Source organism: Ctenocephalides felis, unplaced genomic scaffold (assembly GCF_003426905.1).
Source record: "Ctenocephalides felis isolate EL2017-DRISC unplaced genomic scaffold, ASM342690v1 CF-g0.4_SCAFFOLD_03571, whole genome shotgun sequence".
Taxonomy (NCBI): Eukaryota; Metazoa; Arthropoda; class Insecta; order Siphonaptera; family Pulicidae; genus Ctenocephalides; species Ctenocephalides felis.
The window spans coordinates 54,248,856-54,273,851 of record NW_020539725.1 but is presented as its reverse complement, the minus strand read 5'-3'; the positions used below and the strand labels follow the sequence as shown (position 1 = coordinate 54,273,851).

General features: G+C 28.1%; 1 protein-coding gene across 1 annotated transcript in view; it reads right to left on the bottom strand.

Annotated features, from left to right (window-relative positions):
* The window catches only part of LOC113384420 (patched domain-containing protein 3), a 112,156-nt gene that overhangs the window by 60,581 nt on the left and 26,579 nt on the right, over positions 1-24,996 (bottom strand). The window contains exon 2 of the mRNA XM_026622133.1: positions 1,077-1,353. Within this exon, the coding sequence (XP_026477918.1) occupies positions 1,077-1,353 (277 nt within the window). The remainder of the gene's footprint in view (positions 1-1,076; positions 1,354-24,996) is intronic.

Below are 24,996 nucleotides of genomic sequence, written 5' to 3'. Positions count from 1 at the left end.
GAGCAGATTCTAAAACGAATTGAAAAATTATGCAGATTTAAAGCAAATTCAAAAAAGAAAATTGCTTTCATTGAAATATTTAAGATAAATCAAACCGGATACAATTCTTATGTTTGAATGCTTTATATAATTATTACAATATAGTCATTAGGTAATAACTTCAATTATTCCACACGAAAGTTGGAACAAAATTGACCTGTTTTATATTGCAGTAAATGATTATTTGATAATAATAAATTATTATAATAATATAATCACATTTACAATATTTTTCTAGCCTAATATTGAAGAAAATTACTGCTAGAATAGTGAATAAGTCATTTCGGTTATTTTCTTGATCATAAACATAAAATTTCCAAAATAATATATCTAAGTCAGAAATAATAAATATAGTTAAATAAATCTAGTTACTTATCTATCTTATGTCTTAATAATATAATATTATTAAATTTTTAATTTTTGAGCATCTTCTATGAGTAGGATTATGAGGGTATTTATTATTATCTCTTGGCGATATAAGTATTTTATATTTTTCTAATATAAAATACTTATATATAATATATATAATATATATATATATATATATATATATATATTAGGGTGGTCCTTAATATGGATATTTTCTAATTTTTTTGCTTCCAGGCGCTCAAATGCTTCCAAAATGATACAAAAAATTCTCTGAAAGTTTTAGCTCTTAATATTAACTTTAATATAGTCCGCACTTTAACCAAAGTTTCTTGATTCTTTTTCTAATTAAATACTTAATTTATTAAAAATATCAAATTTTTGTTGCATATTTTTATTTATGATCAAAATAAGCAAATACAAGGTTATTCTCAAAGTTAATATCCACCTGTTGCTAAGTTGGAAAATTCTAAGAGACCAATAAAATTTTACCCATGTTAAAACTTTCAGAGAATATTTTTTATCATTTTGAAAGCATTTGATCCCCTGCAAGCAAAACAGATCTAGAAGATCCGTATTAAGAACTGCTCTTATATATATATATATATATATATATATATATATATATATATTCATGTAAATGTATTAATAATATTATTATTGACCTTTACCTGGTCGAGTGATCCTGGCCACATTGAATCTGTTCGTATAATCGACTTTGAAATAGCTTTCCACGATCGCTCGTTCGTATTTTCCTTCACCTCTGACTGGTGAAAATAGATATTCTGGATCTATCACATATTTGACTCTTTGGTAGCCCGTACAACAGAGCAGGGTCAGTAAAATAGGAACTACTATGAAATATCCAGGATGGTTGCCAACCAGGAGACCTAATTTGTAGAACGAGCGATTCAGCAGGCGGTCCACGAAGGTCACGCCGCAGGTCATCTGGGGAAGAGGAAAAAAAACAGTTAGATAGGAAAAAAAATCATAATGATCATATCCTGATAGGTATATTAGTTATCAGTCTCTCAGTAGAATTATTCTCAACTTGTATGTATAAATCCAAAATAAAATTTTGTTAGTTATAGTAAATTTATTAATAATATTATTTTTGAAGTAAAAACTTCTTTAGGCGCGACTAGGGTGTAAATCCGTACAAATGCAACGGAAGTCCGTTACGCCCAAACTGTTCGTCATTCGCTCTCGATTAGATCATTTCTATACGGGTCGATTGTAATTAGTCGTCGTGTGTGTGAATAGAGATCTGTCGTTGTATGCGTACCGATATCAACGAGAAAATCGGTATAGATAAATAAACATTTTAAAGTTACATCGTAGTACAAATCTTGATTTAATCAAAAATGCCTGAATCAAAAGAATATTTTACCCTGTTCCTTGAAATTAATAAAACAAATTAAACATTTGTGCTTTGTACTAAACGTAAGTTTATTGATTAGAAATTATTTCTGTATTATTCGTAGTTTCTATAAATCTTTGAAGTTATTAAAATGGAAAATATTTTTTAGGCAAGACAGATATTACAGCAGTTCAAAAAATGAGATTATATCGCCAGCAAAAATGTAAAAAAAATCAAGCAGTCAATGAATGTATGTTAATTTTAATTACATGAAGTTCTTCAAACACAATTACATGATGAGTGAAAACAATATTTGTTTAGGCGTTGTTTAACATAATCCACTGTGTGAACGAATATTATAAAAGTTATTAATCAGCAATTATTTCATTTCTCTAATGAAGGTTCATTTCTAAATGCTAATTACAATGACAAACCGATCATGTCATATTTAAAGTATGACTTTAATTACTTTAACGTTTTTAAATATTATACATATTTTTAATGCTATTATAAATATATAATTAATAATTTATCATTATATAAATGTTTTTTTTTTTATTTTATTTTCATTCTGCAATCTATAAAAATAATTATATTTAGCAGAGAATGCTGACAAGTGTTCACAATTGGTTGTTTACAAATTAGTACATACGCCCAGTGGTGTATCTACTATAGTCAATGTATAAAAAAGAAAAAACTAAAAACAAATATAGAGAAAAAAATATAAATATTAAAATAAACTATAATAAATCTCGAGGTATTTTCCTTTTGAGCCTGGTCGGCTGGCCTTCCTAGTATAAGTTGCATGCTAGTTGGTTTGGATGTGGGTCAATTCTATTCTTATGATTACAGGCAAACATTGATATATGTTCTTGAATTGTAGGTATACCCGTGTCTTTGTGGAGAATCCATGTTGGCGTGTAGTGAGGAGCGTTTAATATTTGCCGCAGGAATTTGTTTTGTGCTCGTTGTATTATGTTTAAATTGCTCTTTTTAGCAGTACCCCAAAGTTGTAATCCGTAGGTCCACACGGGTTTGATCACGGCCTTATATATAAGTAATTTGTTGTAAGTTGATAATTCTGATTTTCTGTTTAGGAGCCAATAATAATTTTTGAAGATTAGATCTATTTGTTGTTTTTTGTTCTTTATGTGTACTTTCCAGTTGAGTTTCCTATCTAAGTGAATGCCGAGATACTTTATTGATTCTTTGGACGGAATAATTTCATCGTTGAGTACAACTGCTGGGCAAGTTTGGGTGCGAAGCGTGAAAGTTATATGAACTGATTTTGTGCTATTTACTTTTATCCTCCACAACGAAAACCATTTCTCAGCTAAGCTGAGATGGTGCTGAAGGCTGTTGGAAGCTGCAGTCGGATAAATGTTGACACTAATAAATGTGTGCATCACGAGTGTTATCATATTACTAACAAACATTATTCAAAATTGTTATATGATGTATTTATTTTTACTTAAATGCCATCTTGTACAGTAGCTAATAAGTTTTACTTCAATCGTGTATGAACCTTACACGCTCTCTTTTTTTAATGTGATTTTATTAATTTTGCTCTGCAAATACTACATTTAGTACATAATTTGTAATAGGTAGTAAATATTCATTTCTGATCAAAAGAATACAAGTAAAACAATGAGTGTTTTGGAGTGATAATACTAAATACAAATGCTATAAAAATAAAAAATAAGTAATAAATTTTGAACCAAAAGATACCCATTCGCTATTGTCTTAAGTGAAAGTTTTGTCTTGTTATTGATAACTATATGAATTGTTCAAAACGCCTTCGTATATTTTGCTGAAACTGAAAGTCACAAAACTATAAATCACTAGGACAATAGTGTTATTGGACAGAAATCGGAAATAGAAAAAATTCAGGCTAATTTTAATTGAACTATAGTATTAAAATTCAATCCCTACTACAATTTCAAGATTCTAAAATTAACAAAAATACAAGACGCCAAGGTTTAATTATAAGTAGCATTTGTAGAGATTCTTTGATTTGATAGTAGGTACCAAAGAAACTAACAACTACTAATAAAATTTAGTAAATAATTTCTAGAGAATCCAAAAATGCTCATTTCAAATATTTCAAAAAAGTTGATATTTTGAGTTTCTAATAACACTTGCAAGCCGTTTAGTAATGTTTTTGCATATAAGTAAAACTACTCATTATAATAAATAATATTTATTTGAAATATCCTATTAAATTTAGTTGAACGTCATCTGTCATTCCAAGTATAAAATTATTTATTTGATATATTAGGATGGTGCATCCAAGAGAATAGTCGTATTGTACGACAAAAAACTTTATACAACAATTTCACAATTTGACCAAGTTAATTTTTATATTTGCAGCATTGTTTTAAAATATAAAATAGTTTCAATTAATGAACAAGTAAATACAAGAAAAAACAGATCCGTTTCTCAAGTATAAAGTGTGGTCTACAATTGTGGTCCAATTCTCACGAATACATCAAGAACTTAATGTAAATTAGTGTGAACGATCTAATTAAATAATGATATATTTTAGTAGATGAAAACCGGATTTCGAATTGTTTTTCTTTAGGTAAAGTCTTAACTTTTACTTTAAAAGCAATTTCTAGCTGAAGGTAACTCAAAATTACATCCAATTCGGATAAAACCAGTTCAAAATTCGATAAAACAAATCTAAAGATTGCATTATAACCTTTGATACAAATTAAAATTTTAACTTTTTCTATAAATCTCTATAAATGCTACTCATAATTCTTTTATCAATGTTTATTTAAATATGGAAAATTTACTATTACCTGAAATCTATTATTGTGTAATAAAATTGTCAAATTAATATGCCAATATAACTTCTATAAATTGAAAAGTGAAATTTCTGAGGTGTTGAATTCAATTTACAATACAACGTATTGCATTGTATTTATTTTATCGATTTGTATATAATGATGTATTGATGAAAAAGTTAACAAAAACTATTATGAAAGATAAATCAAGAGATATTTAGATGTACTTTTTAACTATTGCAAAATTTGTTACAAAAATGTATCCTTGTCCGACTTAAAATAAAATTCTAAAATGGTGTTTAGTGCATCACAACTTTTTTGTGGACGTTGATGATCTTTAGATGCCCTAAATGGAAGGTTTTTATATTTTATTATGAATCTAATTTTCGAACGTTTCTATAGATTTCAAAAACTCAAATTAAAGTACATTTCCAAGTAACAAGCATTAATATATTTATATTTTTGAATTGTTATCTTTTACATATGGGTTTTATATAGCTCGAAGCCACCAGAATTTGCGAAAACAGTTACGTGTTCCCAATTTCTTTGAAAGTGACGCATATTTCGAAAACGGATACAAATTAATAATTTTCTTTGTGACAAGTAATAAATACCAATTAGTCACCAGTAGATTTGAAGAAATTATTTCGAAAGGAAACATAGTTCGAAAGCAATTTTTTAAAATCAGTAACTAGAAACTAACATGAAATTTCTAAGAATGATAGAGTATGAAAAAAGTGAAGACGATAATACAAAATTTATCTTGTTTTTCTTTCCGATTATTCTAAAATCTAGTTAGTTTGACATTTTTTTAAGAAATTTTTAGCAATGCATATTTTAAGAAATCATCATCTTTTGGTAGTTCACTGCTTCGATGGTAAAAATGTTGCTCAACCAGAAAATATTGACCAGTAGAAGAAACAATGGATGACATTGAGTTTTTAACATAAAAGTAGAAAATCTGGAAAGCAAATTACATATTCAATCTGAAAAACCAACTATCTGGTAAAAGTTTAACACTATGCCGTCCGGCGACACCACAGTGGTGTCGAGCGCGAACTAGCGCTTAACAGCCGGCGACACCACAGTGGTGTCATGAGCACAGTATCTTCCTTTGGCCAGTGGCAGAAATCTTTCCATCCTGTTGGTGTTTTAATTTAGATAACAAAAAATTACACCCCTCAACATTAGTAAGAACTAAAAATTTGTAATTTTTCGATAATATTCAGAATGGGCGGGGACAAGCAAAGTGATAACGAATTAGCACTACCGGCGCCAAGCGAATAAATTTTTACAAAACGTGCGGACGGCAAAGTGTTAATATATCAAATTAAGGCATTCATAATCACTTGAACCATTTTTAACTCTTATGGAGTTGCTAAACATTGAATTACTTCCTAAACACAATATCTCTCCGAAATATAAAGTATTATTGCTGAAAAAGAATTTGTTTTGGAAATTCGACTGCCAAAAATTTGCAGATGTTCCATATGCATTAGGTGCAAATATTAGAAAAAAATTAACTATCTATCATACACCTTGTCATTCTTGGTGATACTACCTTGATCAAAATTTGAACAATAATGTAAATTATAATGAATAGACAAAGATTTATGTTTACCAACATTGATATTTATGGAATACCGGTTCACAGAGACTCACATAACTCGCAAAAACTAAAATATTAATAAATACTTGAGATATGAGTTGACAGGTTAATCTTGAAACTAGACGAAGGCTATCCGCCTCGATTTATTCAACGTTCTTCAGAAGGTCTTTAAAACTCATACGGGATCATCTAGATAATTTATTGGCAATCATTGATTTGTTGGCAAGTTTAGCAGTAACTGTTAATATTGAAATTATATACCGGTATATAACGTTAGAAATGAAAGAATTTAATTTAATCATAATTTCAGGGGCAATTTTTTAGACATTTGCTAAATATCTTGGAGATCTGACCTAGACCAGATGGATAATTGAAAGCAGTAGTTGCAAGGATTGAAATACATTTTACTATGACTTATAATAAGTAAATTTTACATATCATTTTTTAATTCTAAATAAATTTGAAGAAACTAACTGAATCTCGAAGTTAGTCTATCTTCATATTATATTAAATTGAGTTTCATATATTGGTTTTATGGTCTGAAATATTTCGTTCTGAATAACCATATTACGATATATTGCATCAGAGCCTGTGGCGAGCAGTAAAAATAAAACTTGAAAATTATATAACTCAGATATAAAAAAAACTGTAACTTGACGTGATCTAGAAACCGTTGCGTAAATGCAGGAAACTCATAACACTTTGGAATAACTTTATGGAATTTCGATTTAAATATATTTATATGAAATGATTTTTGAAAACTATAAAAATAATATTATTAGCAAAATCTATGAATTAAGCGACCAGTAACAAAATGAAAATATTCAAGATTATTTTAACTGACTAACAAATTTCGTACTTTTACCAAACGGAGCAAGGATAGCAAATCTCCACATACTAATTATTATAAACAAACCAAGCCAAATAATTATGAAATACATTCAAAAAATGAATAATTAAAATTAAAGACACCCATATTCATTAAATGTAAAAAAATATAAAATTTTAGTTATTAAAATTATTTATATCAATAATGTTGCTGATGAATCTGAAAAAGTATTAATTTATTGACTTCGTAGATTCATAACGTCAATTGAAAACTTAATTAATTTTCAGCAAATTTGCAATTTTATACATGATACATTTATTAAACTATGCAATTTTTAGATAAAATTTTGCATGAATTGGAATTTAAATAAATCGAAGATAGGCAAAAAATCTGATAACGATTATATGAAAAAGTATGAAACTTGCAACAAACTAACGTTTTATAGACGTTTACTATAGACGAATACAAAAAGTATAAAACTTGCAATAAACTATTGTTTTATAGGGTGTTTTGATTTATTTTCATAAATGAAATATTTTAATAATAAAATATCCAAGGAAATAAATATAAGTGCAGTAAATGTCTTAACTGTTCTTTAATAAATCATATTTTATTACTTAATTAGCATTTTTATGTTAATGCTCGTCATAAATTTAGAGGTGATAAATGCAGTCAAAATGACTGCATTAAATCAAATAAAATACAATAAATTGATAAGTAGTCAATTATATGATATTTGGAAAGCAATATGTAAATACTAAGAGTGAATATACTATATCAGCCATGAAACTTAGTTTCCAAAAAAATAGTAGCATTTAAAAAAATAGAGCTATAAAGTCTATTACCAATGCAGATTTTTTGCATAAATTGGTGTCAAGAAAAATTAAAACATACATTAACTTTACCAGAACTTTGTGTTTTGATTAATGCCAACGCAAACAAATTTTAAAATTATTATATGTGATAAATAGTACTTAATATATTAGCAAAATAGATTACTCAGTTCGTAAGATAAAATTATGCTAATATGAAATTTTTTATTCAAATAAAATTTTTGCAAACTCAGTTTCTGTGTACAATCTTTCATATGCACATGCTACTACTACCTTGCCGCATTAAATATTTTTTATAATAATTTTAATAATTAATTTAAATTAAATTTTATCTTCACTAAATGCTGAAATATTTATGTGCCCATAAAAGTTTTGACGTTATATTATTTTTGATATACAATTGAATTTTGCTTATGTAAAACTGAATTTGATCTATTTTTTATAGCAAATAAAATTCAGTTCATCCATTATTCTTATTCATTCAATGTGATAAAAATTATGTAGATTATTACGTACAATTGAAGATTACGTATGTAAATTTCATTTTAATCTAATTTTTATTACAAATAAAACACATTCATAAAAATTATATGATGCAAAATTTTATAAAAAAATAAAAAATGTTATTGTTCCATTTGTGCAGTTTTTATGAAAATCCAAATATTAAAGCAAAAATAAATCTATTTACAAAAATAGGCAAAACATAAATAAAATTCATACTATAATGAATAATGGGCTTAAATATCTTATGATATTGATTCTTGATATATTTATAATAATTCTTCCTATAGACATCTCTTTATAAAATGAAATCTAAATTAACACGTTAATGGCCACGATAATACCAGAAAACATTTCACATGGTACTTTAATTAGATAATTTAGTTAAAAATATATGAAGAAAACTTATAGTATCAAAAAAATTTTTTTTTGCTGATCCTGGATAAACTAAATTTTTTATGTCGCACATATATGACTGACATGACTCTATATTAAAGTCAAAAAAATTTCAAATTTTGTTCCTGAAAGACCAAGCTTTCGAAACATATTGCAAAAGTATCATTTGAGTCGGACATATGTGATTGACGTGGCCTTCCATCGAATTGCGTATGTCAGATATATATGTCTGACACGACTTATGTAGAACTTTTTGACGTCAGACACATATGACTATCCTCTTACATATATTTTGTTCATATTATGTTAGCTGATGGATCACATTGTACCTTGACTGCGATGTTGAGGAAATAAAAAAAATATTAATCCTTCATTATAATATTAAAAAATCTGTTCATACGCATACACAAACACACACTTTTTCCAAATTTGGTCTCATTCGATTCAGAATGACATGAAACGTCGAGAAAACATAAAATTAGCCAATGGGATTTTTTGATGAAAACATAAACTTTTTCTTCGGCAAGTTAATAATTATCAATAAAATTTTAATTATCCTATTAATTCGTGATTGTTTCAACAGGGAACGTGCGTCTCGGTCGTTATTATATCGATAGCAGAAGCTAATAGCCTGCGGTTCGTTAACAACGCGCACGGCGAGAAAAACCGCTATCTTATGACCTAGATAAAAGCCAAACTCGACGTTGTGTATGTTCAGGATATAAATTTATACCGCATAACTGAATATGCTAAATATTCAGATTTGCGATTTGCACAGGTCTCACTGAAAAATATTTAAAGGTAACGTTTTAAATAAAACCCGTAGGCCCGTGAACTGATGGTACGACCTTGACGCTTAGCGTGATTCTGCAAATATCTGCAAAGATCTTCGTTGGTCGTTCACGTGAAAATTGATAATTTTTCTTAAATATGGTAGGTTTTTTGAGACAATACTGGTCTTGCAACAACAAGGATTTGGGCTCAGGGCCGTATTGTGTAAACCTGATATCAAGTAGTATAGTTTCCACGTATAGATAGAGATCAAACATATGTCTCTAAGCCTTCAGAAAATAGCCTTTCAAAACTTAACCCTAGAATAAGTTTGCGCTTCTGTTTTTTCTGTTTGTGTTTTTGTCATTGTATACTTTGTGATATCAGTAAATGTTATTTCAGAAATTATAAAAATCTACTTTAGTAGCAAATAGTCTTTTTATTTTTTTCCAATTTCCATAAGAAAAGTACCATCACCATTCATTCTTGTCTGCATATATACAACACTAGTTTAAAAAGCTTTAAATACTACTATTTAAACGGATTTTTTTGGGTTAATCAAGTTACAGAATTTCAACAAAAAATACCCTGTAAATAGTAGCACTTAAAGCTTTTTAAAACTAGTGTTCATCATCTAAACAATTCAATTTGTTCACAAAACACTGGAGGTGTTAGACAAAAAAAATCATAAAATATCATGAGAAAAAGGGGTTTAGAAAAATATCACGTGCATTTATTTCTTACTTGAATTTAAATAAATAATCCAAAATTTTAAAAAAAATTTACTGTTTTTTCTAGGTAGGTACTAAAATACACGTGATGTTTTGCGGAGGATGAAAGTTAATTTTAAATATCACCACTTTTTACCAAAGGGGACAAAGGAGTTGAAAAATGCCTAAAAATCGATCACGTGATTACCAGGATTAATCCCCCTTAGAACTTGCTATAATGATATTTTTAATGCATTATAGGTGATCTATAACATATATAATTGTTATATATAAAAAATCGAAGATATTACGTGACATATGTTAAAAATATAATCACAATATTATAATAGGTCACCTAATAGAAGATCACCTATTTAATATCAAATAGGACTAGTAGGTTGCATATTATATGTTGAAAAAACAAACAAAACCTCTCTGAAAAAACAAACAAAATAGTTGCTAAATGTCTTCATAAAATAGACAGGTTATAATACATGTAGAAATATAAAGATTTTTAAGTTTTTCTAATGATGTTAGTATGATATGTTAAATTTTGATATAAAATATGAATTTAAAAAGGCCTATGAAAGAGACTATAAATGTTAATATATAAACTATAAATTGTAATATTATTGCAGTACATTTATTATGGAAGTAATTATGTACTCCATTTTTGCTTATATGTATTACATTAATAATACTATTAAAATATTTAATATTAGTTGGATGTAGTATTACTATATTTATATAAACTGAAGTATAAAGAACTAAGCTTGGTAAATTTTCTATAAAAATTGTTACTTGATCCATAAAATTAAATATGCTAAGAGAATTCCTATCAATTTTCTTATTACTTAATTTAATTTAATTTCATTATTTACTTTCATATTGTACCTTTGGTACAATTATTGTATTGGTTAATTTCATATTGTACCTACTTCTATGATGCAGAAAATAATATTTTCATTCATCATAAGTTTCGATAATCATTTATAATTTTAAATAAATTTGTTAAAAATTTAAAATACAAAATTAAAATTATAGAGTATCTGTAAAATAAGAATTTTTTAATTCATCAATGATCAATCTTTCAGAACTTAGTAGAACAAATCTGATACATGATAAATCAAATTACTTGATAACAATTGCAGTAAATTCAAATCATTGTTTATATTTTGTATATTTATATTTAATACATATAACATACTACAAAAATTACAAATTTGCCGTTGGCTTTAAATACTACTTTTTTATATTCCCCAAAAATATTAGGAACACAACGATTATAAAACGTCCAACGTAACGCATCAGTCCATAATAAAGTTATCATCATTTTTTGATCACCAGGGGCTATCGGAGACCTATATTTCTCTGGGTTCCACTTTTTATCGAATGTCAAAAATATATAAATTTTTTTTAATATCTTTTTATCGTCGGTTATGTACTCGCTCACATATATCGTTGTGAAAGTTTAGCGAACCAAGAAACAAAATTAAAACCAACGATCAGAGTTACAGTTATATCATGAATTAATAAATATATTTATATGAGAGTGTGCGAATTATAAGAGAATCGAGTTCCAGAATTTTTGGGTTAGGTATGACGAAAATGTAACCTGTTATGGAGAAGTTGGAACCATCGGATGTTATTAATGCCAAAATTGAATTGATTGATGTTTACATAATTTTTTTAATAAAAAAATATGATAAACGTGCCGTTGTACTCGGAAGAGTTTATTTTACAGGTTGTATGAGAAACTATTCATTAGTTAGATTTTAGTAATTGAAAGTTAGTTTTGAAGACTCACAAGGAGAACCTCAATAAACTTAAAATTTAGTCTAAAAATCAATGAACTTAAAATTTGTTCTTATAAAAACATAAAAAATAGAGTACCACAAATACAGTGTAGAGAGCAAAACCGAAAAAAACTCGAATAGAATAAACGTAAACAGTTTATTATGAGCTTTGGTTTAAATAGTAATAATCATTCTATCCCTGTCTTTTGAAGGCACAAAATGGACGCAGCGACCCGGCGCTAAAACGTTCCGGGTCGCCATGTTGCATTACCGAGTGGTCTAAGAAGCCAGGACAGTTTTAGTCGTGTTGTTTTAGTGTTATTGTACTTTTAATACGGAGCTCAAAGAATGACTAACTTCAGTCCTATGAGGTATTGTGCTCGAACTTCTTTTAGGTAGTATTTAATGACTATTTTCACTTGGAAACATGTTTTAGAATATTATTTTTAGGTAAAAATGAATATCACCTCTGCAGGATATCCATGAATTGAAAAGCTTCATAAATTTTTCTTATTTTAGGACTATTTTCTATACTATAGAGACTTTACAATTTACATTGAAGCGCAAACTTCTTACTTTTTTCTGAAAATTAAATTTTTTAACAAAATTATAAATACTAACTTTAATGATCGAAACTAAATTTTTGAGACAGAAAAAATAGTCCATATCGTTGTACTCCTATTTGATTATTATTCGTAAGACTTTCTCGCTTTGCTGTTAATAATTATGATTCAAAGCACTTAATCAATTTTCATTATTACAATATCATAAACAATTGTGCAATAAATGAGTAGCTAACAATTTATTTAGAAGGAAATCGTATTAAGTGTTATGTGCAAACACGTAAAAAAGATTTCTCAAGAGTTATTCTCTCGAATGCATATATATATGCGGCATATGAATAGCAATTCGAGGGGCTAGCGTGCCGTATCAATTCCTCACGTCCGTGTTTCATATCAATAATTTTGCGAATATATGAACAGAGTCGGACTTAATAAAAAACTAGTGGGGTGCATGCCTTAAGAAAAATGGCTAGAACCGAAAATTTAAAATTTTAAAAATCTTTAAAAAATTTTGAAAACTTTGGGAAAAATGATCTTTTTCGAGAATTTTGATTTTTTTTGAAAATTTAGTTATTTTTGAAAATTTAGATTTTTTTGAAAATTTGGATATTTTTTTTCAAAGGGATCGCGCTGCAACACTGTTTTAGAGACAAAATATCAAAGTCTCGACTTTTTTTATAACCTTTTTTATTGGATTCAGTCAATTATTAATTTGACGCTCCGTTCTCTCAAACATATACCAAATGAATCATTAATTTATAAAATTATAATAAACTTCATTAATGTTGTTAAGTTACGTATTAATTCTAATTTTGATGCAATTTTCAAGTTAAATAGAACTAAACATATAAGATATGCTTGACTTAAATGAAAGTAAACATTAAAGATTTGTTATATACAAAAATGGTATATATTTATAAAATTATACAAAAACCGTTTCTTTACGATTCCATAAGGATTTAATCAAATTATTCATTCCAAGTACTTTTAAGATACAAATTTCCTTTTAAGACATGCTACTATAAAAATTTGAATTATTATATGAATATTATTATATATTTTGTTTATTTCACTAATATTTCAAACTATTTCAAAATGCGGTTCTGTATCAAAATTGTGCTTTAAAAGCACTTGAGCGAGGTAATCGAAAGTGAATATTATGTACATACTGTACAGTTAAAATGGATAACAATCGCTATTTTCGTTGTATACCGCGGTTGTGATAAAATCAAGTTTGAAAATTAGACAAACCGCTGAAGGAATAATTTGAAAATAATTTATAGCACTTTCAACTACATTTCAAATGTGATATTCAACTCATTTCTTGACTAATTATGTGTAAAATACTAATTAACACGTTAATCGCCATGTCAGTCATATAGGTCTGACTCTAAAAAATTATACAGATGACTACAATACATCGAGAAAAAAAGTTTTAATAGGGCCACATCAGTCATATATATGTGACATGAAAAATAGTGATTTTCCAGAAATTTTGTCTTTTTTTTTCTTTGATTAAATGAATTAGCTAATAAAGATACCGTAACCCATATATGACCCATGTGAAAAATTTTCTGATATCGTGGCGTTTAACGTGTTAAAGATGATTCATTTATCAAAAGATAAAATTTTTTCTCATTCTTGCTCATTGAATCAGAATTGAGAAATGATAAATCAATATAACTTTATAAAATGGATAAAATATTGTGATTATTAAATGATTTAAATATAGTCATATATAAATAGAATTGTATAAATGCACCATAAGTTAAATTAAGTTCGAATCATAAAAATTAACTATAATTTTTATCTCTATTTTATTTAATATTTTATTGAATATTTAGTTATTACTAAATATTCTTAAAATTAATTTAACCCAGTCGCAATATAATATTTTTCCTGCAAATAATCTGCCAAATCAATTAACACTTATGCAATAATAATTTAAAGTTTACTACATTAAAGAAATTATTATCCCAGCCTTAACACCATGTAAAATTAACAAAAAAACACCTATTATTCTTGCAAAATTATTTAATAAGCGACAATGAACAGTAGTTAGTTCTTTGATAATAAAAACTTAAAACTTACATGACCCTATTTAAGACAAGTTTTCATCATGTTTAATTTGCTTGATAAATTTAATGAGAAAATAATCTTTGGTTTACGAATCTAAAACGAATCGTAATACTAATCAGGTCTATATCTCTATCAGATCGTATTATATAAGTTATTTCACAGTAATAACTCAATTATTTGATTGTTCAACCTATTTCACAAAAGAACGCGTCAATAATAATTTATAGTAGAAATTATAGTAATAAGATAGTATTTTGAACTAAATGTAGATAACTGATTATTAATAATTATATAAGCAATTGGACTAATTTCATGTCACGAGATAAAAGAGTGAAATAATATTCATATTTTGCACTAAATTTGTGTTAGGGGCACAACAGTTCAACTTGGCTTTGAGCAATTATGAAAACCAATTATAACAGAACAAATACCACATATCAAACAAACAACTATCTGACTATGTACAAAACTTCCAGCCAAATTCATCACTGTAAAAATGTGTTTTTTTAGTGTTTTTCAAAAATTTGCTCACAACCAAAAAAAAACTAACAACGAAGAAAAATACTTTTGATGTGGATTTCCAAAAATTGTTGCTGATTTTGTGATGGCGACGACGTAAGAATCAAGGTGATAGCTGATTACACATCTTTTGTCCTCTACTTTCAAATATTATTGTTGAAAAATTCCTAACTTTGGATTATTTTACCCGTGGAGCTTTAAGCTCCACTCTATTCTATCACTATCAATAATCATTTTATGAATTTTATGAATTTTATAATTAAAACTTTAAAGCCTTTAAAAACAAAGTATTTTCATTAGATCTCACTCAATACTGAAGTAGGAAATTTTTAACATATGAGTGGCATTTACTAACCTAAAGGTAATCTACAAGATATTATTGAATGAAAAAAATATTTTTATATCAATAAGTTTATATTTGAAAATATTATCAAAAATTATCATTTATAAGGTTGTTTCCAACTGATTTCTTATAAGTTCCTCATGATCGTTAGAAAGTCGGTACAGTACACGCGCGTTACGCATGCGGTTTGCTGTTACATTATATTGCCAAGGAAAAACGCTCGAATCATAACAAATGATAGTTACTAAATGCAGTTCATAGTTGTATAGCTGGTAGAAAAAACGCGAAACATCATTGACAAGGTTAGTAGGAACTAGTTGGTATTGGTATTTTGTCTTGAGGCAAGTTACATAAACTTCCCGATATGTGTAAATAATCGGCCTAATCCATGATAAATAAATTAATTTATGATTAAAAGTAATCCGAGTGGATTTATTACATATCATTGAAAACGAACGAACACGTTAACTCGGGGTATTTTCTAAAAGCGAATTTTCAAACATCAATAATTTTTATAATTGAAACAGTTTCCATAGGACTTATTGGTTTAGTATGTTCAATAAGACCAAGTACTCTATCGTTATACCAAGTATATAGTCTAATTTTAATTTTTACAAACGTCAAAAAAACTACTCATTTTCTCAAACTTTGATGAATTTTTAAAATCAAACTACTTGTCGTAAGACCGTAATATTTCAGTAAGTTCTATAAGACCATGATATGTATCGCCAAAAAAAGTATTAGAAAAATCGTCTTAAATTTTTTTTTCAAAAGATAATTACAAAAAAAAACGGCTTGTTAGACTTTCACCTAAATCTAATCAGTATCATTCCCAACTAATATCTTTTGAACAGTTTTTGTGTTTTTTAAATCGATTCGGTAGTATGAGCTTAAATGTGGACGAAAAGTTTAACACTTTTTTCCAAATTATAAAGAAACGGCTTGGCAGATCACCGCACAAAGTGATAGTCCTCATTGAGATACATTAAATGGTTTTTAAATTTCTGAAATCGGTTCAGGCGTTTTTGAGAAAACGTCGATCAAAGGTCTAATTTTGACAAATGCCAAAAAAACGATACTAATTTTTGCAAACTTTGAAGAATTTTTAAAATTAAACCACTTGTCGTAGGGCTGTAATATTTTAGTATGATCTATAAGACTATGGTATCTATCGTCAAAAAAAGATCATAAAAATCGTCGCACATTTTTCTTTAAAACTTTATTACAAGAAAACGGCTCAACCGATCTTTACCAGAAACTAATCAGGTCGATTCTCAACCAATATCTTTCGAACGATTTTTAAAGAGTTGCGGGCTAAAATGTGGACAATTTTTTTCACTTTTCTGCTATTCCTCATCGAGATACATCGAATGGCTTTTAAATTTTTGAAATATGTTTAGTCGTTTTTTGAGAAAACGTCGATTTACAGCAAAAACTCTGTTCTCATACACGCACACACACACATATCATTTCCAAATTTGGTCTTATTTGATTCAGAATGGCTTGAAACGTCGAGTAAACATAAAATTAGCGAATCAGATTTTTTGTTGAAAACATAAACTTCTCCTTTGGAAAGTCAATAATATCGCATCGTGTAATTAATAATTTTACACGTGGTCTTATTTTTTTTTTTTTCTAATTGTGAGCAGGAAATTGTTAAAATGGGTATCGTGTATTATTGTGTTAATAATTTTCAATAGTATAAGTACAAAAAATATGTAAAATAATGAAAAAGACAAATAATCAATTATTTCCTTTACTCATACACCAAAACTTATTATTTAAAAAAATACTTCTCAAAATTTACCCCAGCCTCCACACTATTAACTAAATGCAGCTTAGCACTACACAAGGCATTCTGATTAGAAGCAAGTTCACGCATGCTTTGAGATAATCACTCGTTCTGTGTGTCTTTTGCAATTTACTTTTTTTTTATTCAACAAATAACAAATGCAATGCTTTTTAATATGTAATGCAATATGTCTTCCATTGTTGCTCCAAGTAATAATATCTCTATAAAAGTTAGATGGATATTGTTAGAGTTGTTATTAACGATGTCACAATGGGATATCACAACTCACTATGGTAAAAAAGATTTATAGTATATAGAGTTTTCTCGGATAAAATTATAATGATAGTATGAAAAGTGGTAATTTAAATCTGGTACCGTACTCTCCAAAATTACCCTTTAAGCAACACTATGAAATTTATAATTAAGTAACAATATGATGATTCTATCATCCTCTCAAAATAAAAAGATTTTCAACTAATACAATCAGGATAATTCTCAAAGTAAACACGAAAAAAAATCTATTTACATAGGGGCATGGATTATAATAATTTGAACTTTCAAGAATCGTTTTCCAGGTAGAATCAGCAGGTACCATAAACGAAATAGCATAAAGCTGTCAAAATGAAATTGAAACTTTTTCGAAGTACCTTTTTACAAAACGAATTGTGCAACAATAGACGAGCGTTATAATCCCTCATCTGTTTCTTTGTTAAAATTTCGGTGTCCTGGGGATTTATTATGGTGGTAAATGATTTACGAACTTGAGAAATAAGACATTGCTGGTCAAACTTGACAAACTAGGTTTTCTAGCTAAATTTATGATTTTTTAGCAGTTTTGATTTGTTCAGTTATGCCAGTTTATGAAATTATGTATGTCACTAAGATATCTATTTTTTTTTTTGACCAACGATTGGAACTTGATCTAGAATCTGCTGTGGTGATATTTCTTAAGTACGTAGCTTTTTTAGAAGACAACTCATCTTGGTCTAACTATTTTTGATATATTTTATTAATAGAATTTCTCTAATAGTTGTACAACATCGGGAAAAAACTAATTTCAGCTTGAAGAACACATCCAAGTATACTTTCAAGTGTAAACTGATATCACTACTGCTTGACATCAGGTTGTCCGAGGTAAACATTGAATCTAAACAACGATCAAACCACGAACCCTGTTCTTTTTTAACTCGAAACGTATGCAAGATTTTTTTAAATAAGTTTTTTTTTTTCAATTGGATTGATGTCAGTATAAAACATATTTTTTACTACACAATTAGATGCGCAAAACCTATTTTGCTTCACATTAATTTGGTATAATTTGATACTGAAAAAATTATAATATGGTGCATTTTTGTCTAACCTAGTTTAAAATGATGTATTTGTAATTCATGTAATATATATTGAATAAGGTACGACACTTTGTCCTAGTCTGGTAAAGGCACTAATGAGTAACATCAACAATAACGGATATATAACGACACCTGACATAATTTTTTGTCATAAAATAATAATACGAAAATTTATGCTCTGGAAGTCTTGAAAAAAAAAATTAAAATCGAGCTAAATAATTGATAAAAGTAGTCCTAAAATATTAAAAGATGAAAGAAACCTTAAATAAAGTATCAATCTCTACATTAAAATTGTATCTTAAGACTATCCATTACTATGTGTTACAATTTACTTGCTAGACCTGATTTTTATCCATAATTACAAATTACAAAATTTATATATGGCCTTTTGTAAATAGATATTCATCATACCTACTTTGCGAAAATAATCCGTCACGGTACTGGAAATTCAAATAGTTACGTGATGTAAAGCACAAAGATATGCACATGATAATATGATTTAATTAGAAGAAAGTCCAAGTAAGTAGCAGTGGATTACATGGATAACAATGATTTATATAAGTTTTTATAAAGTTAAGCAATGTCGCGGGTTTTTTGTACACAAGAACCACATTTTGTGCTTATTACAAATTGTGCACACTTTTTTGTAAAGACGAAAATGTTATGTGGATGTTGCAGAAACATATGAGATGAGTCGAACAACTATTTCAATTTTTATTTTCTGAAATTATCTATGTAAGATAGATAATAGATATAGATATAAATTTAATCAGTTGTTCATAAAGTATAAAAAATCTAAGTAAGAAATAAAACTTCAATAAGAACTATGGCCAAAAACTTCAATAAGAACTATGGCCAGACTAGACAATAATGGTGGTTTAAGAAAAAGATAAAGTGGAGTTTTATCTAATAGTATACTTAAGTATACCTTTAGATTTTTTTTAAAAAAAATTGTTATAAATATGTGTCCTTACTACTTTCCTGCTAGACTATCAAAATGTTCAGTCAGCCTGTTTTTGTACTACTGCCGTTTTTATTTTACTGACTATGACTAAGTACCTCATTTTTGATGGAATTTCAATTCAAATTCGAAAATTTTAAATATCATTTTCATTGCATGGCAAAATTTTTGCTGTCAATCTTTCAATTATATTTGATTTGTTACTCCATCAGAAAAATTACATTAATAAAATATGCATGTTAATACGATTATAAACCGTGCGCAATTGCAATCTATTTGCAATTCCACATTTATTCTAGGAGTAACATTAAAATTGCTAAGATTAAATTCTTCTATTCAGAAGAATTAGATTCAACGATTTGAAATATTTAAAATTTAATTATCATGATAAGGCCACTCCCTGACCTAGTGATGAAAATTAGAAGTGTCCAGGTTCGATACCCGCCTCGGACAATGTCATATCAAGCAGTAACATCGATTTTCACTTGAATATATAGATAGCATTATGTTTTTATGAAATCAAAAATATTGCTTTATTATAACCAATGGTTTATAAACTTATTTATTATTTGAAATGGCTAAAACTGATTTCAACTTCTACAAGAATTCAGTTCCTATATTTTAAATACGTTATGGCACGGTTGTAAAATCCATTTTTTTACTCGTACACCTGTGCGGGTACCTGAACGTTTTCTTGTATAGTATTCCATACTATAAAATATCATTTGGTCCATTAAAGATGCTTTTGTGCTTTTCCTGGAAGATATATTTACGTGTACGATGTAGTGAACTGACATAGTAATTTAGAAATATATTGGCAATTGCTAGAATTCGACGCATTCATACTGATATTTGTCATTTTATTCTCAAAATTCATATAATTTCTCAAACAATTTTTTTTTAATTACCATTTGTCTATGTAGGTAGGAGGTTTTAGATAGGCGCGAGATTATTTTCTATTTTGTGATATTATTCTTCGATTTACTATGCAAAATTAGTTGATATTGTGCGTGTTATTTTTAAATTTATAACAACAAAACAAAAGAATTGGTTTATAATTATTTTAACTTATTAGATGGTTAAAAGCATTTTAGTTCTAACTAGCTTCAAAGGGTCTTCGAAACTCTGAAACATCTTTGACTTTAGAATTGCCTAATAGTTTTCTCTATATATGTAAATAATTTCTTGATGGAAAATATCAATATCAATGTCCTGTCAATTCAAAATTCAAAGTATCGTCTGTTGTTTCTCTTGTTTGCTGGGCCATAAATGTCCGGCCTTGTCAACCTGACCTTGTACTATTTTCTAAGCTCGAAATTAACGATATTTGGGTATATTGGACCTGAATGCGACATTATAATGACATTCGTGCTACATTAGTTTATTTAATCAGGCCGGAAGCGATTTGCCTGAAATGAAATTTGATTCAAGTGAACTGTCCAGTTCGACCGGTCCGAAGCGTGGTTGAAAGATTTTGTATAATGTTTGTCCCACAAATTGTTCATTGTGCAATTTAAAAGCCTTATGGGTATACTTGAATAAAATATATATGTGTTTGTTGCGCTGAAGAAAACATACTCTCTTGAGGAATAAATGAATATATTCAAAATTGAGTTTGTTGCACTCATCAGAAAAACAAAAAGGACTGCGAGAAAATTTTACATGATATACATATAGGATCCAATTCTCAGGTAAAATAGACCATAACCATTATACTTGTTTATCTATGACCATAACATAGCGTTGTTATGGTCATTTCCTTATATATGGTTATAGACTATTTTACCATATTTATATTATGGTTTATTTTGTCGAGAATTGACTTCAAATACTTTTTTTTAATCATATTGCATCTTATACAAATATACACGTATCTACGCATGTGTTTGATTTAATTTACACGACCGCAAAAGTTTTAAATTTTTTCGTCAAGTTATTTTCCGCAAATAGATTTGGCAATCGCAAAGAAAACATGAAGGATGGTGTGAATTGTATATAATTAAAAGCAAATTATTATTATGAAACTTGCGCACGTTGAAAGAATTCACTTAAAAAACTATCTCGCGGTTCCATTGTTATGGAACGCTTGACGGTGTTTATTGTATAACATAATGACATTTATCTTTATAATCGGTTATTCATAACTGTAAGAATTATTTAAAATTTAACATACTTATATATAATATTAATTATATTATTAACTAGACGACCCGACAGACATTGTCCTGTACCCATGTTTACAATTTTTTAATATAATATACTCATATTTACCGTTTACCTAAAAATAATAATTATTGTTTTTTAAATTACTCTTCACGCAAAAATGCATATACATTTATAATATGAACGACGTTAAATGTAGAACTGCATCAAATAAAATGATAAGTCTCAATTTCCAAACTATGTTAGAAATTGAAGTCTTTTAAACGGTATAATATAACCATAATCATAACATAACACTGGTACTTTATGTTGGATTAAATTAATTTAATTTTTTATAATTTAAGATATCCAAATTTCATCTTAAACTTCTCCTAATCGATATCGTGAGGGCCGAATTGTATATATACTCCATTTGTTGTTATAAAGTGAAATTTTTACGAATTTTAAAAATATTATGAAAAGATTAGTAAAAAATGCAAAGAAATTATATATTGAAAAAAAAAACTATATTGAAAATTTAATATCCGAAACTTGTGTTGGCGCCCCCTAAGGTGTGCGCTCGTATTTTTCGCACACATCGCATTAAAGGTAGGATCGGCTCTGATTAATACTCAATTTCATATTTTAAGTGAATTATTTTGTCTATCCTGTTCATATGTGTATCATTCGATCTGCCATACATATACTATATTTTATATTAATTTAATTTCTGGCATACTCGTATCTCAGCTGCTTTTTGGCAATAATAATGTAAACATTTCAATTTCCTTATTCATAATCATAAATTTGTTATACATATTCTAATATCGTCTAGGTTCATCAATAAATTGAATTTTTTGGCAGATGATAGTTTTCATTTGTTTTCAATGCAAACAATGACGTGTCGTTTTTTGCAATTTTTCCTTTTATTTCTACAATATTGCACATGCATCCCAGTACTTTATACATCCTAGAAAATTTCCTTAACAAAATTCCGAAAGATTTATCAAAATCCGAATAATCGATTAGAAGAAGTATACAGTGAGTGCTTGTAATTTAATATGAACTTTATATAATAGCAATAAAGCTCAAATTGATTCTACATTTTAGTTAGAAAACATTTGTATGTGAAAAAGAAAAGGGCTGTTTTTAGGGTTTTTCCGGGAATGATTCGATTTTTCCTCGCCGTGAAAACCATCATTGGACTTCAACGAACATTTAAAAAAAAGAATTGGCCAAATTGGTCTAGGCGTTGTTGAGTTATGCGCTTACCAACATATTTTGCGATTCATTTTTATATATAAGAGATAATATTAGGTGCAGTGCCTGAAAATGGGCTATTTGCAATTGAAAACATGCTTTTGATCTATATTTATATTTTCAAGTAAAAATGGATATCGCTACTACATGATGCCTTGTTGTCCAGAGTGCCTAGTTAATAACAAGTGTTCACACTTTTGACCGCATACGGATTGATAATCCGTCTATCCCATACAAAACCTTAAAGTGAATGTTACTCTTAGCACTAACCAAACTAATTACACGTTACATTTAAAAAGCGCAATCAAAAAAACTCCAATCCATATTATCGTAGAAAGCTCACCCATTACCACAAGTGTAAAAACTTGATTTCATACAAACTCCCGAAACCTTATCTTCTAATAAATCACAAAGTATTCACAAGCCAACATGTGGGAAAAAATAACAATTTCAATCCTTTATTCATGTAGGTTTTTAGGTTAGCGTGCTCGTCCGTCGTCCGTCGGCGGTGGGCAGCTCCGCGGGTCACGATCAAGACTAATGATAATGAGACACTTGATATAATGGTAATAAAGATAATATTAATGATTGGTTATAATGTGGGTGCTATATGTTCTAGATTTATGGGAAGAATTTGAATACAATAGGTGCAAACTGCCAAGATCAAGGACGTGGGAGAATGCAGTCGTGAATGCAAGACAGAGGAGAAAGACTTCTTAATATTAGAGAAGAATTAGGAAAATAAAATCTTAATATTGGAGAAGAAAAGTTTTGGTTAATTTATTTAATGAAATTTGATTTATATTTATTATTAACGAATTCATTGGATTGACCCTTATAAATGATTATCTGAGCTTGCCATGGCTCAGTGGTAAGAGCTTTGGGCTTGCACCTACATGTTCCATACCCGTCCCAACCATCTGGATCTCAATAGTGTGATTTCACATGCAAAATATAGACCAAAATATGATTTTTAGTGAAATAACCCTCTCAAGGCATTGCTGCATCAAATTGAGAATATATCATATGTATTAAAAAAAGAATCAAAATATATCAAATATAATAAGTCCAACAGTCGGATTGCCTGTTAAAGAGAAGATTACACTATACTTGAGAAATTTAGATCTAAAATATGATTTCTGACGATATATCATAAGTATCGAAGACAGATAATCAAAATATATCAAATATAATAATAAGACTATAAGTTGGATTGCCCTCTAAAAGATTGCTGTTGAGGAGATTACACTACACTTGAAAAATGTACATCTAAAATATGATTTGCAGTGAAAATAACTTCTCAGAGCATCAAATTGACAATATATCATAGACATTAAAGAAAAATAATCAAAATATATCAGAAGTTGTATTGCCTTCTAAAAAGCCCGTTGTTGAGGAGAAGAATACACTACACTTGAAAAATATACATCTAAAATATGATTTCGAAAGAAGAGAAACTCTCAGGGCATTACTGCATCAAATTTACGATATATTATGCGTATTAAAAAAAGATAATCAAAGTATGGTCTTAAATATAGTAAGACCAAAAGTTGGATTGCCTTCTAAAAGATAGCCGTTGAGGAGAAGATTACACTACACTTGAAAAATGTACATATAAAATATGATTTCTAGTAATACCTATCAAAATATTACTGCAACAAATTGACGACCAAAATTGAGCCAATTGAAGACGAAAAATTGGATTTCCTTCTAAAAGCCATGCTGTTACATGAACATTTTTCACAACACCCCGAAAAACTTAAATTCTGATTGATGTTGAAAAATAAGACAAAAATTATTTTGGTATGGTTTGTTTTATTGAATTATAATTTTTGATTAATCTTGTTCTTTTTTATAGTTAGGGGGCGTCCATTAATCATGTGAGGTTTTTAGAGGGAGGGGGAATTTGACAAAAAATCACGAAATATCACGTGGGGGAAGGAAGGGTTCAGTAAGATATCACGTGTATTTATTTTTTAACTGATTTCA